Source organism: Pipistrellus kuhlii, unplaced genomic scaffold (assembly GCF_014108245.1).
Source record: "Pipistrellus kuhlii isolate mPipKuh1 unplaced genomic scaffold, mPipKuh1.p scaffold_m20_p_1, whole genome shotgun sequence".
Taxonomy (NCBI): domain Eukaryota; kingdom Metazoa; phylum Chordata; class Mammalia; order Chiroptera; family Vespertilionidae; genus Pipistrellus; species Pipistrellus kuhlii.
In genome coordinates, this window is record NW_023425404.1 from 70,884,519 (window position 1) to 70,904,913 (window position 20,395).

General features: G+C 39.6%; 1 protein-coding gene across 3 annotated transcripts in view; it reads left to right on the forward strand.

Moving 5' to 3' along the window:
* Window positions 1-20,395, forward strand: part of AKAP6 (A-kinase anchoring protein 6) — a 451,051-nt gene that overhangs the window by 76,729 nt on the left and 353,927 nt on the right. For 2 of the 3 annotated variants that reach the window (XM_036451362.2, XM_036451376.2), the window contains exon 2: window positions 17,910-18,267. In XM_036451362.2, coding sequence (XP_036307255.1) covers window positions 17,944-18,267 — 324 coding nt within the window. In that variant the 5' untranslated portion in view covers window positions 17,910-17,943. Of the gene's footprint in view, window positions 1-13,055; window positions 13,165-17,909; window positions 18,268-20,395 lie in introns of those variants that run through there. The other variant, XM_045585282.1, reaches the window with a different exon arrangement.

Consider the following 20,395-nt stretch of genomic DNA (forward strand, 5'->3'; position numbering starts at 1 on the left):
TACAACTAGAGGCCCAGTGCACACATTTGTGCATGGATGGGGTCTCTCTGGGTGGTTTGCTGGAATCGGGCTAAATGCCCTATAATACATGGGGCAGATCCTCACAACAAAGAATCAATTATCTGGCCTAAAATGTCAATGTTGAGAAATCCTTGGGAGATTTATTGATGGAATATTCTCCCCCAACAATATCTTTAGGTCTTTTCTTTAGGTCTGATCAGATTTTAACCTCCCGACTAAAGGGTTAAAGTTATGCTGATAACATTTTTCGATCTAAGTGGAAGAAGTGATGAGATCTAAACATTCAATAGTTATATTTGACCTAAATTCAGTTTAGGGTAAGGTGCCCTTGCCTTCAATTGTGCTTGGGGTTTTCTAGTCCAGAGACTCTCCATTTCTCTCTCTCTCCAGAGAGGCAAACTACCATAGGCTTCTAGCAGCTTTGTACATTGACTTTCAGGCAGTTATCCTATTTTTAGGCCTGCCCCACCCCACTTCCAGGGTTAGTCCTTAGTCTTCCCACTGGCCAGGTATACCTTTCTCAGATCTGCTAAATCCGTTATTTCTTGCCCATTTGTATTTGTATTTTGATTTCCCAGATTCTCTTGCCATTATTATCTCTCTTACTCTGTGTTTTTATTTATTTATAATTTTTAGTGATATTTATGTGGGATTTTGAGAGGGAGCAGAGGATAATGAGGGCATTTGATTTTCTATCTTCACCAGAAATATAAAATAATTTTTGCTTCTCCAGTATGTTTTTGTAATGGTTGCTCCATTTGCCTGCTAATACCAGGAAATGGCTTTTCTTTTAATTGTTAAGGGAATGGATTTATTGGGAATCTTGTTTTTTTTTTTGTGAGATAAGGTCCAGATTGAGTGTTACCTCAAGAGTTTCCATTGTTACTAAAAACAAAGCAAAATAAAACATTTCCCACTATTGCTTTTAATCTCTCTATATTTTTTCTTTAACTATTTCATAGCCACTCATTTAAAAGTAGCATAAATTGTCTACCAGCTTATCCATATAAGCCTTATTTCCTCATTAATTGAATCATTCATGTATTCACACTCTCATTTATTCTCTGACTCATTTATATATTCAGTACATGTTAATCCCTGCTATGCACAAGGGTCTGAGTGAGACTTATAGGATATGAAGTTGTCACATAATTCCTGCCTTTAAGTAGTTTGCAATCTTCTTTGCACCTTTTGGAAGTAAATTAAATTGCATGACATGTATCCATGATAATGTGGCATACATATCATAATCTGTGTATATATAGTTAACCCTCACCCAATCCACTGATTTTTAGAGAGAGTCAAAAGCATGGAGGGAGGGGGAAAAAGAGAGAGGGGGAGAGAGAGAGAGAGAGTAACAAAAAAGAGAAAGGGAGAAAGGAGAGAGGGAAAGAGGGAGAGGGAGAGAGAGAGAGAAAGAAAGAGAGAGGGGGGGAAGGAGGAGAGGGAGAGAGAATGCCATAGCCAATGGGAAATCACTGTTACTTTCCTTTGTGGCCATATTGAGTCCTTAGGCAGTGAAGCTAAAGACTCATTGATAAAGACCACAAAGCAGCTTCTAGTGATCATGCTCTTTAAGCCACCAGAAAATGATTTCCCTAAAATGAATCAGCAGATGTCAGTGTCCATGTGCACAGAAGTTCTTCAATGATACATGGTAGGGATGATAGTGTCAGCAACCTGCCTTGGTCTAGTCTTATATTTCCTTTTTTTTATTTTATTGATTTTGTACAGAGAGGAAGGGAGAGAGAAAGAGAGTTAGAAACATCGATGAGAGAGTCATCGATCAGCTGCCTCTTGCACACCCCCTACTGGGGATCTGCCCGCAACCAAGGTACATGCCCTTGAGCGTAATCGAACCCAGGGCCCTTCAGTCCCCAAGCCGACGCTCTATCCATTGAGCCAAACTGGTCTTAAGAAATATAAATGCCTTTGGTTAAACTGCACATGTGTCAAACACAAGGCCCTCGGGCCAAATCCGTCCCGCCAGGCCTTGCAATGTGGCCCGCACCGCGCTGTCATCACTGCACTCCGCTGCGTTTCCATCACAATGACAGTTTATGACTGTTCAGTAAACCATTCGGCCTGCGATTTAGGCTGGATTTTAGATTTTGGCCCCTTCTCTGATTGAGTTCGACACCCCTAGGTTAAAGGAAAACGATGACCTTTCACTTTTGCCCCCAACTGCCCTTTTACATTTTGAAGACCCTTTTAATGTTGGGGGCAATCAAGCTGGCAGGGGAGGGCACTGCACTTTTGTGTATCTTAATCTTACATTTACAGGTTTTCATTGTAAACAAGGCAATCAATCCTACACTTCACATTCTATATACAGTCTCTCTAGATTTTTACTGTGAAGGCTATCCAGGTCTTTCTGAGTTGACTGCTTTGAATTGTCTGTCTTTTTAATAGCTTCTTGTCCTGATCACTCAAAGCTAATATGTAAGAACTAGAGGCCCAATGCACTAAATTCATGCAAAGGGCTCTGCCCTCACAGCCATGTTGGCTTGCCTTGCCCTCGCAGCCCTGGCTGCGTCCTGAATGTCATCTGGAAGAATGTCCAGAAGGTCGTTCAGCTGTCTGGTCTAATTAGCATATTATGCTTTATTATTATAGATTATTATAGATAGTATTGAACACATGAGAAATAGTCATAGGAACTAAAGCAAAAGTTTTTAGGGCAAGCCATTCTTAAATTCTTGGTAAATACTGGTACATCTATGAGATAGGGGAACCTCACAATTATTTCACTGCAAATTTCTTCATTGCTTTCTGCTCCAAATTATCCCCAAAATATAACTCAGAGGGAAGGTCCCTGCCAGTATGCTTTCCATTGAATTCACCACAGCTTTTAGCACAATGTCTCCTTGAGAGAAGAAGCACCTCAAACATTTCTTCACTGACCGATGGATGAATCCAAGCTACAAGGAACATTGTTGGATTTCTATGTCTCCATGGAAGAAGGATGAGCCCAAAGTATAGATCTGAATTGACAGGTCTATGCAGAACAGCAAAGGGAAAACATAGACATTGAGCACCAACAATGCCAATGTCAGGAATTAGTCATAGATTTGGGTAGCCAATACCTAGAAGACTAGATGAAGTGTCCCAGTCTGAAACTAAGAAAATATTGAAAGGGGCCCTGGTGGGGAAGCAGTTATTTAGAACTTCGTCCCAATATGCCAAGATTATGGATTTGATCTCTGTTCAGGGCACACACAAGAAGCAACCAATGTATGCCTAAATAACTGGAACAACAAATTCATGTTCTCTCTCTCTCTCTCTCTCTCTCTCTCTTCTTCCCTCCATCCCTTTCTTTCTCCCTCCCTTCCTCCCTTCTTCTTTCTCTCAAATCAATAAATTTAAAAAAGGAAAATATTGAAAGGGTCATAAGCTTATCAAAAGCAGAATGAGAGATACAGATGTGACATTAAAAGATAAATTAAAATAGAAAAGTAGGCATGACTTGAAGTCTTTCCTCCTTTTTTTTTTTTTTTTTTTTAATATATTTTATTAGCCGAAGCCAGTTTGGCTCAGTGGTTGAGCATCAGTCTGTGGACTGAAAGGCCCCAGGTTCAATTCCGGTCAAGGGCATGTACATTGGTTGCGGGCACATCCCCGGTAGGGGGTATGCAAGAGGCAGCTGGTCGATGTTTCTCTCTCATTGATGTTTCTAGCGCTCTATCTCTCCCCCTTCCTCTCTGTAAAAAATCAATAAAATATATTAAATATATATATATATATATATATATATATATATATATATATATACATACATATATATATATATATATATATATATATATATATATAATTGATTTTTTACAGAGAGAAAGGGGGAGAGATAGAGCGCTAGAAACGTTGATGAGAGAGAAACATCCCAGCTGCCTCTTGCACGCCCCCCCCCCCCCCCGGGATATGTCCGCAACCAATGTACATGCCCTTAATAAGAGACAAGACTATGCTCATGGGTTAAATCTGCATGAAGATGAATTCTTTGAGAGTTATAATGCAGTATTTGGGTGAGGATATCATTCTGCATGTAATGCCCATGCATTTCCCAAGGTTATTAGTGTAGTGGTTTTTGTGTGAACTGTGTGTGTGTACCCCACTGTGTGCACCCCAGTGCCTTAACAAAGCAAATACTCAGTAGGTATTTAAGAATTGCCTTTGCTATTTTAAGAGTTTTGATTACTTTTTGAATAATAAAAATCAGTGTTACTTAATTCAAGTGACTGCTTCATAGTCTGAACCCAAGATGCTATTTTAAAATGTTCTTCCCTCATAAAGATAGTTTAAATGTTCTTCCCTCATAAAGATAAATATGACTTGATCCAGCAAGATATTTTCTTGTCTGTGTCCCTTGAGATCCTGAGAGAGCCTCATACTAGGGCATTAGCCCTTTGTCAGCCACAGCCCAGGAGCAGACCTGTTGGCACAGGAGCAGGCCTGTTGGCACAGGAGCAGGCCTGTTGGCACAGGGGATAGGCAGGAGAAACTCTCATCTGCATCCCTGGAATCCCTGAAAGGACTTTATATGTGGCTCCAGCTTCTTCACAGCCACAGCCCGTCAGCCTGCCAGCAGTTCTGAGGGTCCAGGGTCCCAGTGGGAGACACTCCCATGTGTGCACTGGAGAATTCTGAAAGGGCTCTGAACCCCAATTCCCTCATACCCTCAGCCGGCCAGCAGTTCTGCTGGCACAGAGACCAAGTGGCAGACTCTCTTGAAGTCTGCACCCATGAAGATCCTGAAAGGGCGCTTTAGCTGGCTCCAGCCCCTCTAGTCAGTGTCAGGGATAGTCCAGCTGCTCAGGCACTTGGCAGGAGACATGCCTACCCAGGCCTCCAGGGCCAGGTGGCAGACTTCAGTCTTGATTGCGGAACCATTTCAAGCCATGGTCCAGGCCAGTCCTTCCTGCCCAGGGACCCATCCAGTGCTCAGGCAGTAGTCATCCCAGGGTCCTGGTGGGAGCTTCAGCTGCTGCACGCCTGGTAATAGGCCCACTGTCTGAGGACACAATGGAGACCCTGAAGTGGATACTTGTTCCAGCACCACTTTACTGAACAAGGTATGCGAGGCAGTCTTATCCACGTAGTGACATCCACATGAGACCCCGGTAACAAGACTGCCAACCACCAATCTCACTGCATCCCCTGCGCTAGCCTCATAATCAGCTCCAGTACAGCACAGCCATGATTCTGGAGGTCATCCTATCAAGCAAGGAACAGAGAGGAGGTTTTTACTTGAAATACTGGAGGAGGTGTTTGCTCCTGCAAATGCACAGACAAAAGTGCAAGGCTACAATGGATCATGAAGAATCAGGCAAATGCGACAACACCGAAGGAAACTAATAAAGCTCCAGGAACCAGTCTCATAGAAGTAGAGATCTACAATTTGCCTGACAAAGAATTCAAAATTATCTTCATAAAGACAGTGAATGAAAATGCAAGCAGCACAGACAACTAAACAAAATCAGGAAAACAAGGCATGAACAAAATGAGTGTAATAAAGAAATAGAAATCATAAGAACCAAACAGAAATATGCCTTAAAGGTAAAACTGTCTTCCAGAAATGAAGGGGAGAAAAGGAAATTTCCAGACAAACAAAAGCTAAGGGAATTCATTACCACTAGCCCTGCCTTACAAGAAATTCCAAAGAGTCCTTCAAGTTCAAATGAAAGAACACTAACCTTATGAAAACAAAACTCACTGGTAAAGGTAAATATATAGCAAATTTAGAATCCTAATAATGTGATGGTGGTGTGTAAATCACTTTTATTTTTATTGTAGTTAGTAAAAAAGCTGAAAGAATAATATTAAAAATAGCTAAGGCTACAATAATTTGATAATGGATGCACAATATAAAAAAAGATAAAGCATGACATTAGCAGCATAAAATATGGCAGGAAGAGGAAAATGTGGTTTTTAAAATAAGTTAAAATTAAGGTGTTATCACTTAATATAGACTTTTGAACCTTGTAAACATCTATAAAATGTTTTATTAAGTCTCATAGTAACCACACAAAAAAAGTTTTAGTAGTTACACTAAAAATATAAATCATGAAGAAAGACAATAAGAGCCCTAACCGGTTTGGCTCAGTGAATAGAGCGTCGGCCTGCGGACTGAAGGGTCCCAGGTTTGATTCCGGTCAAGGGCATGTACCTTGGTTGTGGGCACATTCCCAGTAGCAGGTATATAGGAGGCAGCTGATCGATGTTTTTCTCTCATCAATGTTTCTAATTCTCTACCCCTCTTCCTTCCTCTCTGTTAAAAAATATAAATCAATAAAATATATTTTTTAAAAAAGGAATTTATTTTAATTCTGTTATTTTAATTCATTTGTTGCTTTCTTCCTCTCAAAAAACAACAAAATAGTAATACCAAGTCCTTACATACCAGTAATTACTTTAAACATAAATAGATTATAACTCTCTCCTTATAAACTCCATTTTAATTAAAGGTCATTCAGAATGCCCTTACTCTAAAAACTGAGTCAGCTGTACATGAATGAAATATTCTGGGTTGTTCATTTTCAGGCATAGGAAGTAACATTTCTTGTCAAGGAAACTCATTCAAAGGTCCTTCCAAATCAATGTTTGAATCATACAGAACTGTTAACAATGATGATGGATCAGGGCAAAGAACACAATGGATAGAAGCGATGAAAGCAGGATTTGTCTGAGATTCATTTAGCTGCAATGACTAAGTAAGACCAAAATAGTTGTGTCATATGATTGTGAAGCACTAATTGAAAAATTATAAATGGGTGACTTTTAGAGCCTGTTGGAGAAAGACCAATTGTGTCTGAGTGTCACATCAATTGCAACTATTGCTAACAAAGCAAGATATAAAAATTAAAAAGCTTTCAAGGATCTGACTAACTTCTGGATGACAGCCACTCTTGGATGATGTTCATATGCTTGAATGATGTCCACAGCTTGGTTAGTGGTAAGTGATAAGACCAAATGTCTAGGGAGTTTTAACTTAGGCTTTAGCACTCTTATGGCAAAGGGGAGAGTGTATGGACTGACCTGCGATAGCAGTCAGTATCTTTTATCCGTTGTACTTCTGTGTTTTGGGGGAGCTTCTAAATGTTTTAAAATCTATTTTTCCATCTTTGCTGAAAGGGAAATCTGGCAATACATTTTGTAATATTCAATCTACTTTTTTAAAGGTTTATTTAAAAGGCTTTTAGGTCATTAGCCCTGACTCAGCAGTTCCTGTTATTGCTGTTTATTTCATTAAGCAAGATAATAAATAATTTATTGAGAAAAAGACAAAAAAATCAATGAAGATGAAGTTGTGCTAAGATGATTTATGCCTCATGCTTTTATCGTCTACCAGCATACAGGGAACAAAAATATTTATGGGCTTGTACTATCTGCTTTTTACTAGAAAACATGTATTTTATTTTTCTTTGAAGGTTCATGATATTTAACTTTTATTTGTTCTAGGAATTGTTTTTTAAAACACCAATTCATGTCAGAACAAGTCATCCTTTATCAGACACTTGCCTTCAACTTAGATGGCTGACTGGGAAGAAGTGCTTGAACATTATTTAATAATTAAAAAAGCAGACATAATGCCAGACTTTCAATTATTTTTTTCTGTAATAAACAACATTCAGAGGGAGAATCTCTGATCACATCAGACCTTTGGGTAGTTAAGAGCCTTTGCTGTTTCCCATGAGTATTTGCAATCTCATATCATAATCTACTAAAGAAGATCCCTTTTACATGTACGTATCTGGGATGTGGGGGTGAATAGGAAATAAATGTTCACTGTGCCTTAATTCAATATTTGTCTCACACAAATAATCCCTTTAAGAAAGAACTGCTTCCTATGAACTAAATCTGATCTCATTAAGAAAGCCAGAGGTGATTAAGTGATCAAGAGGAAGGTCAAGCTATTTCATTATTTATCCCACAAACAGATAGAGTCTGGATTGAATAACGTTTATTTTTGAAGACAACTAAGTCCGGCTGAAACAACTCATAAACTTAAGGCAAATCTTTCTACTAATGTTACATCTGATTTTGCTTTTGATGCTGCAACATGAGAACATATCAAATAACTAGCACACTGCTGTTCCCATATAAACAGCAGGCACGCTACAGGGGATAAACTCTCAAAGACCAGGATTTTCAAAAGCATTATTTCCTATTCACTATTATTAAAGTTTATCATTATTATTTGCTCACCTTCTTAGGTATTTATTCTAATTTAACTCCATAATTTGCCACCAATTGAATAAAACACTTCTAGGTAAATATGTTTATTCACATCAGGTTTTATTTCTCAAAGTTGTCTGTTTGACACAGTTTTTATGAGAGCCTTATGACCTCTTCCAATTTGGACTGGATGCTTTCTTTACCTGGTATAGAGTTTCCACCCTGAGTTTTTGCTTCTATTTTGCTTTTATTTATTTATTTATTTATTTATTTATTTATTTATTTATTTATTGTTAAAAGTATTACATATGTCTCCTTTTTCTCCCATTGACCTCTCCCTGCCTGTTCTCCCCCCCCCCCCACCCCCAGCACATGTCTCTTGGCCTTCCTTGTGTGCTCTTCCGAAAAGTGCGTATTTAAGTCCTTTGCCCATTTTTTGATTGGATTGCTTTCCTTCCTTTTGTTAAGTTGTATGAGTTTCCTATAAATTTTGGAGATTAAACCCTTATCAGATGTAACATTGGCAAATATGTTCTCCAATGAGGCGGGCTTTCTTGTTATTTTGTTGATGGTTTCTTTTGCTGTGCAAATGTTTTTTATTTTGATATAGTCCCATTTGCTTATTTTCTCCTTAGTTTCCATTGTCCTAAGAGATGTATTGGTAAACATATTGTTAAGAGATATGTCTGATATTTTGCTGCCTATGGATTCTTCTAAGATTTTTATGACTTCCTATCTTACGTATAAGTCCTTTATCCATTTTGAGTTTATTTTTCTGTGTAATATAAGTTGGTGATCTAATTTAATTTTTTGCAGGTATCTGTCCAATTTTCCCAACACTATTTGTTGAAGAGACTGTCTTGACTCCATTGTATACCCTTGCCTCCTTTGTCAAATATTAATTGAACATAATGATTTGGGTTGATTTCTGGGTTCTTTGTGCTGTCCCGTTGGTCTATATGTCTCTTCTTGTGCCAGTACCAGAGAACAGTGGCTTTGTGATATAGCTTGATATCTTGTATTGTGATCCCTCATACTCTGTTCTTCTTTCTCAGGATTGCTGTGGCTATTTGGGATTCCTCCCCCCCCCCCCCCCCCCAATATACATTTTTGGAGAGTTTGTCCTAGGTTTGTGAAATATGTGGTTGGTATTTTAATGTAGATTGCATTGAATCTATAGATTGCTTTGGGTAGTATGGATATTTTTATAATGAACTCAGTATATTCTTCCACTTGTTTATGTCTTCCTCTATCTCCGTTTTAAACATCCTATAGTTTTCTGAGTACAGTCTTTTACATCCTTATTTAGTTTATTCCTAAGTATCTTAAATTTTTTGTTGCAGTAGCAAATGGGGTTGTTTTTTAAATTTCTCTTTCTGTGAGTTCATTATTGGTGTATTTAAAAAACCATAGATTTTTTTTGGTGTTGATTTATATCCTGCTACATTGCTGAATTCATTTATTAAGTCTAGTAGTGTTTTTTTTTTTTTTTTTTTTTTTTTTTTTTTTTTTTTATAGAGTTTTTAGGGTTTTCTATGTGCAATAACAGGTCATCTGGAAATAATGACAGTTTTATTGCTTCTTTCCCAATTTGGATACCTTTTATTTCTTCTTCTTGTCTGATTGCTATGGCTAGCACTTCCAATACTATGTTGAATAGGCATGGTAAATGTGAGCATCACAATCTATTTCAGTTCTTAGGGGAAATGGTTTTAGTATTTGTCCACTGAGTATGATGTTGGCTATAGGTTTGTCATATAAGCTTTTATGATGTTGAGGTATGATCCCTCTATTCCTATGTTGCTGAGAGTTTTTATCAAAAAGGGTGTTGGATTTTATCAAATGCTTTTTCTGTATCAATTGATATGATAACATGGTTTTTGTCTTTCAGTTTGTTTATGTTTATTGATTTGTGGACATTGTGCTATCCTTGTGTCCCTGGAATAAATCCCACTTGGTTATGATATATGATCTTAATCCTTTCAAAGATCCAATTCTTGGTTCTGTTGATCTTATGTAGTTTTTTTTATGGTCTCTACATCATTTATTTCCACTCTGATCTTTATTATTTTCTTCCTTCTACTTACTCTGGGCAAGTTTTCCATTTTTAATCACCCTGGAGTATTAGGTCTTCTGCTTTCTACATTCTATGTTTTTCTTTTTCTTGGTTTACTCTCTCTTTTCCTCTCTCTCTGTCTCTTTCTCTCTCTCTAATTTTTGTTGAGTATCTAGAGATATTCTGGTATCTCATGAAAAAGTGTGTATGATTTTTTTTGTGTGTGTGTGTGTGTATGACCTTAAATATCTGAAAATATCTCTATTCTATCCTAACATTTGATTATCCTATATAATAAAAGGGTAATATGCAAATTGACTGAACGGCAGATGACTGGTTGCTATAACATGCACTGACCACCAGGGAGCAGATGCTCATGGTTTTCAGTACGCTCCCACAGGGGGAGCATTGCTTAGCCACAAGCCGGTTGATGGCTGGTGAACACAGCACGGGTGGTGAGGGCCTCTCCTGCTTCTGCGGCAGTGCTAAGGACGTCTGATTGTGGCTTAGGCCCACTCCAGCCATTAGCTGTACATCCCCAGAGGACTCCTGGACTGCTAAAGGGCACAGGTCAGGCAGGGACCCCTCCTCCCCTAGTGCATAAATGTTGTGCACCCGGCCTCTAGTAATTTGGTATTCTTGGTATAGGATTCTATGCTAGGTTTCTTTTCCTCCCTAAGGGAAACAATTGTCTTCTAGCTTCCAGTGTTGCCATTTTGGAAAAATGTGTCTCCTCTACTCTCAATACTACACCTCTGGCACGTCAGAGCGCCAAGTGAGTGGTGGTTTTCCGCACACCAAGCAGTTCTCTGATAGCAGATAGCTGTCCTATAATTTAATTCAATTCTGACACTATCTACTTGAAGACAGTGTCAAATCCCCCAGTTTAAGTGCTTAGCCACACAAGACTGTCTCCCTCCCTCTTTCTACTTCAGATGCCAATGACCAGTCCAGGTGGTTACGTGTGGGTCTGATCAACTGACTGGCTATAAATTGAACCCTCCTCAGGTCCCCACGACCTCCTCCTCAGGTTGGATTAACTTGCAGAACCACTCACAGAAGGCATAAAACAGTTTACTGACTAGACCACCTCTTATTACAATGGAGAGTAGGGTACAAATGAACATCTATATGAAGAGATACATCTGGTGAGGCCTGGAAGGGTCCTGAGCACAGGACTTCCATCCTCATGGAGTTTGGGGTGTACCACCTCCCAGCATGTGGATGCATTCTTGTTCACCAGCCAGGAGGCCCTCTGAACCCTGTGCTTTGAGTTTTTATGGAGGCTTTATTACAAAGGCATGATTGATTAGATCATCGGCCACTGGTGATTGATTGAATCTCCAGCCTCTCTCTTCTCCAGAGGTTGGGGGTCTCTGACTCTCTCATTTATTGTGAGGTTCCCATACATATGTGAGTATTAAGTTTGTATTAATAGCATTGACAAAAGCGACAACTGCATCTATTATGTTTTAGAGTTTTACAAGTCCTTTTCCTTTTAAGAGGCTGCCTAATGCTTAAAGGTGATTATTAGCAAGTTGGGGGTGGGGTGAGAAGTAGGAACACTCATTAGTGTTCCCTGAGTCCAGGTCCACATACTCCTGACCCTGGGCACCGTTCGAAGCTGACTGGGTGATGCAGCCAAATGAGTCTGAGTGGCAGGGACTAGATACTCAACCAAAGAATAGGTGGACGGAGCACATCCAGTCACAGTTTAGAAGAATCAAGATTGTATATCCCGAAAATGGAACAATCCTAAAGCAGGATAAATAACTCTGGAAATAAATTAATAGTTCTATATTAACATATCCAGCTGACAGAGCCAATCTGTGTTAAACAGGTTCATGTTTTTATTTTTGTCTGAGGTTAGTTCTCATGCTGACTGCAATAAGGAAAAAGAAATGAGTTGAGACGTGCATCCTGTACCTGATTCCAGGAGTCTAGAATGAGGCTCTGCGAAGATAACATAAAAACACAGCACATTCAGGAAATCAGTTAATTAAATGTCCTGCTTTACCTAGATCAGTGGTTCTTTTTCCTTATTGCAGTCAGCATGAGAACTAACCTCAGACAAAAATAAAAACATTCCAGTGTAACTTTTATTTTATCTCAAAACTCAGTGTCTCTATGAATAGCTTCTGTGAAGCATGATAATGAGCGTTTGAAAGAAAAAATGAAGAGGGAGAAATATGGACACTTAGTGATGCCTAACAATTCTCTCCACCTCGATTTTACAACATGTGCTTTGTAGAAGGCAGGCTTGTTCAGTTTGGCTAGGATTATGCTTTGGTTTCTCACTTGCTTTTGAAGTAAGCAGAGCACAGAAAGACTACATATTTAGGCGTGGGTTTGATTTGCTTAATGATAAGACTGCTTCTCTAACTGTACACACGATGATGCTCTTGCTTGAAAAGAACAATTTCTTCTTAAGAAAAGAGAGAGAACTTGAACCTGTTTAACGCAGATTGGCTCTGTCAGCTGGGTATGTTAATATAGTACTATTAATGTATTTCCAGAGTTATTTATCCTGCTTTAGGATTGTTCCGTTTTCTGGGTATACAGTCTTGATTCTTCTACACTGTGACTGGATGTGCTCCGTCCACCCATTCTTTCCCATAGCGATCCTTGTTTTGGCAACTGTCTCCTTTTCCTCAGCTCACTTATCACTGCTTGTTCACAGAAGCCTGCCTATAACCACACAGGCCTGGAGCTTACACATTAGCTTCCCGAAAGGGACAGCACAGCAGCCCTCTCTCTGCAAGCGATTTAGGCCACTGAGGGTGTTTGAAGCTGGTGCCCTATGGACCTGCGCTGGTCTCTAGCTTGTTTGGCCACGAGAAGAGAACCCGAGGGGGGAGAGGAGGAGGAGCCAGGCGTTTAATCCTGAAGGACTTTTAGGGACAAAAGCATTTACAGTGAGTACAGTCGGCAGATTCCCGGCTTTTCTATCCTTCTATTTAAGAGAGAAAACCACAAGCGAAGGGAGAAAGGGTGGGCAGCTCTGAGGCTGTATAGCTGCATTTTCTGCCTGCTAGCTTGGTAGAGGAACCCTCTCCTAATTTTAAATGTGTTGTGTTCAAATAGAACGTATTCTGCTAATGTCAGGCTTCGACTCACCACCTGTGGACTGTCAGGGAGCTAGCAGAACCAGTCCTTGTTAGGAAGCAATCCATGGTATGTTTCTTCTGTTCCTATAAGATAATAAATAGAGTGTCATTGGAAAACCTTTTACATAGATTAAAGCAAAATAATACTCTTTAAAATCCTTACTGTTTTCAGCTTTTACACTTTAAATGTTGAATCTTCTCTGGATTTGTGAAAAAGAAAGGATCTGATCTATGTTATTTTTAACAGTTGCTGGGATAAAGGTGGTATTATCTCTAATGCTGGAAAGGTGGCCACAGATAAGCATTTGATGGGGGAACGCGGGGGAGGCAGAGGCCACTGGGTGCTGGTTGATCTGTCCTCTCACGGCTCTGGAGTCAGAATTGTAACTGGGTGGGTACCTGTAACACTCAAATCAGTGCTTTCATTTGCGTCTTCAGGAGCTGTTGTCTACCGACCTTTTCTTCTCCTTTTTTAATTTCTCTAGCAAGGAGTCTTATTGCAAGATGCCTGATAAAGGAAGAATACAAAATTTATAGTACTTAGAAGAACATGTAGACTTGTGCTGAATTTTCTACTATTTGTTTGCATTCAATTGGAAGAATTAATTTGATAGGAAGAATTAATTCTCATGCTTGAATAGTCGTGAGAAGGGTAGGGAACATATACACAAAGGTATTACTGTAAGTCTTCAAAATGTGAAACAGTTTTCCTTTAAATTATAAACTTTATATTTTAAATCAGATGTGACTTTGTAAAAATCAGAAATAGAGTTTGGTTATCTGAGGGTAGTCATTTAAAAATGAACTGCTAGAATTAATAATTACATGTTTATAGTAATTATTTTCCATGAAAATTGGTAGCTAATCAAATATATGCCACTTCCCAGGTTTGCTATGCTGTTATGAGACACATGGTATTTTTTCCCCAGTGGCAAAGTTATAAGTTATGGAAAGTAAATAGACAGAAGCTAAAATAAAACTCGAGTAAAATGCTTTACTTTTTTGGGTTAAGAAGATTCTCTTGTTTACAGTTTGATCAGTTAAATATAGAAACATCACATTCAGGTTGAAATTTTTTAAAGCAGGAAAATTTTGTTTTGGCAGCTTGAATGTAGAGTTTATTTGTGATTTACTCATTTGAGATGCACACACAGCTCTGGCTTTATTTAATATTATTTTATTGTTATCTATATAATTACATCCGTTTGTGTTGTCAGTCTTAAATTGCAAGCTCTCAGAGGGGATAATCTCCTATATTTGCTCCTCCGGAAAGAATTAGCAACACTTACTGTGTAAATAATGATTTACAAAATGTGTTTGCATGGTGATAATTTCTCTCTTTCCACTAAGTAGGACACATCTAGTGATGCTGTTTGTGGGCTTTGGTAAAATGGAAGGCCATTGCTTAGTAGCTACACAGCTCTTGGTACAGGCTGGATACTTGCAGTAGTTTGCTTATTTCTGGGTAAATAGATTTTTAGTGACAGATGGAATCTTACAGATCATGGAGGCCAATTTTGTCATTTTACAAATAAGGAAACTAGGACCCAGAAATGTGGAGCATCTTACCCTAAATTGCACAAAACTGCACTGTGCTTGCTTGGTGCACAGCCTGCTGATATTTATAGAAATGTATGTTGGGACATAAATTGCACTGAGCCAGTTCTTTGGCATGTTCTTTAGTTTACAGTATGATGTATGTTCCAGAGAAGGCACACCTTGATTTAGGAGTTTCAGATAAAACACAGTGACCAGGCATCATGTATCAGCTATGCAGGGCTCTAGGGGCAAATGGGTGTGGGTGTGACTTAAAGAGTTCATTGTACACCGCCCTGGCATTCAGTTTTCTTGTTTGGATGAATCTGTTTGTTTTTTTTTTGTTTTTTTTTTTAAAGGGAACCACTGTGACACCAGTGTCCCCGCTGCTTACCCCAGTTCTGTGACCTTCCATTAGAAACCTTTATTAACTTTTGTGTATCAGGTTCCCTCTCTGTGATGGTGATTCTAAGCAGATCCCCCAGAGGGCAGGGATTGATTAAAAATTAAAAATGGCTTTTGGGAAATCAGAATCTGTTTTAGGCTAGGGTATAGTTTTGTAAGTAGTGTGGTAGCTTATTCTTCTTGAAGTTTTATCCCTTCAGTGAAACTTTGATGTTTTCTAATTAAAAATAGCCAGGTATTACTATGTTATTTTAAAACGGTATTTAAAAATGTGGGGTGTAGATTTCTCCCTCTGATGCTCGGGCGGAGGAAGCTGTTGAATTGAAGCCTAAAAGGCAAGTACCATTCTCAAAGGCGGGTGCCAAAGTGATAAAATAATATTTTTTTCATAATATTTTACTTTTAGCAAATAACTTTGCTTTAAAAATTTATCTGTAAACCTCCTTATTTAATTAAAAAATATGATGCTCAATAAGTTAAGTAGGGGCAGCATAGTATAGAATTAGAAAATTTTAGAAGCATGACTTAGGAATAACTTTTAATTTTATTTATTAAAAATTTTTATTGACTTTAGAGAGAGAAACATCAATGTGAGAGAAACATCATTTGGATGCCTCCTGCATACCCCAATGATCAGGCTTGCAACCCAGCATCCTTCTGGTGCACAGGACGATGGTCAACCAACTGAGCTACACTGGCCAGGGCAGCAGTAACTTATTGTTAAGGCTTTTGTTAATTCAACAGTATTTTAATTACCTGTGCCAATTCCTGTATGGAAAATTACATGTTCCTAGTCAAACTGGGATCTTTCTTTACCTCCTTCCCCCGTTTTTGTAGGTAAAATATTTTATAAAGAATTTGTATTGATTTTTAGACAGAGAGGAAGGGAAGAGGGAGAGAGAGTAAAAATGAGAGAGAGAGAGAGAGAGAGAGAGAGAGAGAGAGAAACATTGATGTAAGAAAAACATTTGTCCACTTACCTGGGACCGAGTCTGTACCCTGGGCATGTGCTCTCACCCAGAATTGAACTGACAACCCTTCATGCCCAGGACAATGCCCAACCAACTGAGCCACACCAGCCAGAGTCGTTACATAATTTTTTGTTGATATTAAGTGAATATTCAGGATCTAAAGGCACATGGGCTACTTTCTGATAATCACATTTAATTTTATATTTCATCTTTAGATGAAAGGTGCTATAAAGTGACTTGAATATGTAGAACCAGAAAAAGTCTTTTAAAAGGATATGAAACCCATTGCCTTGAGTAAAAGAAGCTCCTGAAATTAAAAATAATGTCTATTTAAAATGTTTAGTGTACAAGGCCAAAAGGTTACTTTATAATATATTGGTAATTTATCTTTCACATTGCTGGATAATTTATCTTATCAACTTTATCTTAAAAAGTAACCTTACCTTATTATGACCTACACTTAAATTCTTTTTCATGTTTTTGATTAACATTTTAATGTTATATGTTTAAGAGCAATTTATTACTCTTGAAATTCCAGGCCTCAAAATTTCAGCATGACTAAATACTAATTTCATTTAGGTTGAGAGTTAGTTAATCTCATGATTTATACTTTTCAGGAAAGTAAATGTTTGGAATTACTACATGATGTCTATTTATCTAACAAATCATAGAAAGGAACAGCCTTCTCTGAATTCAGCACACTATTTCCACCAACTCAAACATGTTCCCTCTCTTGTTATCCCATGACTTGAATATACTGGTTTCAGTAATCCACATGATGTTTGGATGCTTGTAGGAAAGCCCCAAACATTCATGAGGCTTAAACAAGACAGAAGGTTGTCTTTCTCAGAATCAAAGAAGTCCAGGGCAGCAGCCCAGCAGTTCCTCGTTATCGTGTGGGATCCGTGTTCCTACCGCTTTGCTTTGCCATCCTCTACCTGACATACTCAGAGGCATCTTCTGGTCTGAGAAGCACCTGGAAGTCCATGTTACAGGCTAGGACCATGGCCCCTTGTGTGTGGCTCTTCCACAAAATACCATGGCCTGGGCGAGTCTATTTTGAAGAAGTGATGTTAGAAGAAGTTTAAGTTTAAAAATTTTGGCTCTCAAAAGAAATTTCAGTCGTACTGCTGAAATGTGGCTCTGTGACTAATGAGTTTGCCGACCGCTGGGCTAGGAGAAGGGGGAAAGCCGAAGGGCAAAACGGGGGCCCCTCCTAATGGAGTCAGCTCCTGTTAAGCAGCTTTCCCAACTCTCTACGCAGGAGTTCTACTTACAGCTCATTGGTCAGAACTTAGCCACTTGGCCACACCTAGCTATGATGGAGATAGGGAATGCACTTTTAAATTCTTGGCAGGAATAGGCACAGCTGAAAACCAGGATGTTGTTACTAAGGAATGAGGAGAGAATCGACGCTGGGGTAGGCAATGCCACATGGTTTTGTGTTCCTATTATATGCTGGGTCTTGGGGCTACTACGTAGAAACTTAAAACACCTCTTTCTGGTTTTGCTATGAGTTATGGTTTCTTAATTTAGAAATCTGGCTAAATTTAGAAATCCTGTTTCTTCTGTGAAGTATCATTTCTTTATTTGGCAATCTTGTCTGACTCTCCTGCTTTCTTCTTTCCTCTTGCCTTTCAGCTGTTTTGGAAAGAAGTAAGATTTAGACTTCTCCATGCTAACCATGAGTGTGACACTATCCCCCCTGAGGTCACAGGACCTGGATCCCATGGCTACTGATGCTTCACCCATGGCCATCAACTTGACACCCACCGTGGAGCAGGGTGAGGGGGTAGAAGCGGCAAAGGATATGGATTCTGACCAGCAGTATGAAAAGCCACCCCCACTGCATACCGGGGCCGACTGGAAGATTGTCCTTCACTTACCTGAAATCGAGACCTGGCTCCGGATGACCTCAGAGAGGGTCCGAGACCTAACCCACTCAGTCCAGCAGGATTCAGACAGCAAGCATGTGGATGTGCATCTAGTTCAACTAAAGGTAAGGGAGGTTTCTGGGCTCAGGTCCACTCCAGATGGAAGACTGAAAAGGCTGTGGCACAGAGAGCCCAAGTTCTGTCATTCTCAGTGAGAAAACGTCTCAGAAGGAAACTGGAAGAACCGGTTTGAAAGCATTATCTTTGTAGATACGCACGGAAGAATTCTCTCCTGATTTTACTTCCTGGGCTGAGTGTCTAGAATAAAATTGACCTTAGGGGATAATGCAGAAAAGTAGGGAGAATAAAACTATTACAAAAGATTTAATAAATACTCTCACAGGTAAAATCTCAAACGGAGCTGTGGCTGTGAGTGTGTGCCTGTGATGACCTTCTGATGAGTTGATGCTACCGCTGTGTCCTACAGCGGGTCCTGGCGCAATAAGGAAGGGAAGTGCTCTTTTTTTGGGATGAGTCACTTCATCCAGGCACAATTTATTGTGCAGGACAAATGTTCTTTTTTTTTTTTTTTCACAACTAGCCTAAAGTTCAGATATTGAAAAAATGTCTGGGGCTTTTAGAGGCCTTAACAAGTCTGACTGTTGATAATAATGAAATGATGGTGCTAGTAAAGAGTGTTATAATAGAGATTTTGACTTAGGGACCCCAAAACACAGTGAATCTTGCCCTGCCATAGCCATTCCTCTATTCCAGGTCCCTGAACAAAATGCGTGTTCCGGTCAATGACTAGCAAAGCAAGGCAGCTTTATAACTAATCAGGGCACTGGACCCAGACCACAATGTAAATTTCCAGTCAGTTACACAAGATCTTAAGGGAAATTCTTTGACCTAAGACAGTTTATCCTAAATGATTTTGAAACCGAGGACCAGCTGGTCAACATGACTCAGTGGTTGAGCCTTGACCTATGAACCAGGAGGCCACAGTTCAGTTCCCAGTCAGGGCACCTGCCTGGGTTGTGGTCTCAAACCCCAGTGTGGGGCATGCAGGAGGCAGCGGATCAGTGATTATCTCTCATCACTGATGTTTCTCTCTCTCTCTCCCCCCCCCCCCCATTCCTCTCTGAAATCAGTGAAAATATATTTAAAAAACAAAACAAAAACAAAGACCAAAAGATTCTCGACTCTTAACACTCAATGTCTTGTGCAGCCATCAGAATGAGAGGAAAGATGCGCAGTTAAAGAGAAAGCATGTTTCTCAAAGCTTAAGTCTGGCTCAGCTTTCTCAGGCTGGTCCAGGGGATTCTGGACCCTGTTGCCACAGGAAAGAGTGTCCAAGAGAGGAAAGGAGGGGCTGGGGAGAAAGAGCAAACAAAAGAGCCAGAATGCCAAGCTGCCTGGGCTCTCACAGGTTCTTGAAAAGGAGACGGCACTAAAGGGTAACAGAAATGGCTAGGAACCAGCTTAGGTGGAATGCAGGCCTGGCTGCTCTCCCGCTGGCAGCAGGGAGGAGTGTCTCAGCCCCTGGAACACAGCTCCTCCAGTTAAAGGGGCAGCTCCGCAGCAGCGTGGGGTGGAGTAAAAGGGAAGTCGGGGGCTCTACTTCTCCCCTCTCCTCTGCTTCCTCTAAGGCTACCCTTCCCTGTGGTTCCCATAAGTAAATGCAGGGTTGGGTTTTTTTTTTTTTTTTTTTTTTTAATATATTTTATTGATTTTGTACAGAGGGGAAGGGAGAGAGATAGAGAGTTAGAAACATCGATGAGAGAGAGTCATCGATCAGCCGCCTCTTGCACACCCCCTACTGGGGATGTGCCCGCAACCAAGGCACATGCCCTTGACCGGAATCGAACCCGGGACCTTTCAGTCCCCAAGCCGACGCTCTATCCATTGAGCCAAACCGGTCTCGGCAGGGTTGGGTTTTTAAGAAAAATTGACTGTTGCTCTCCAAAATCTTTCAGATTTATACAGAAAAAGTGGTAAATGATAAAGGAGAATGGAAATCTCTTTAAAAGACTCCACTAAAAATGCTGTTAAGGTCTCCTAGAAACATTAATGTGTGGATTTACTTCATTTAGTTACTTCAATAATACTGAAGTGAAAATGGAAACTTTTATTCCAAGTAGGAATGTAAAGTTTTTGTAAAAGCAACCAAGGTTATGTTCAGTGTTTGAGAAATCACCTCTCGGCTATTTGCTTACCTTCTCACATTGGAATTACCTGTCATCTTCTTGCCTC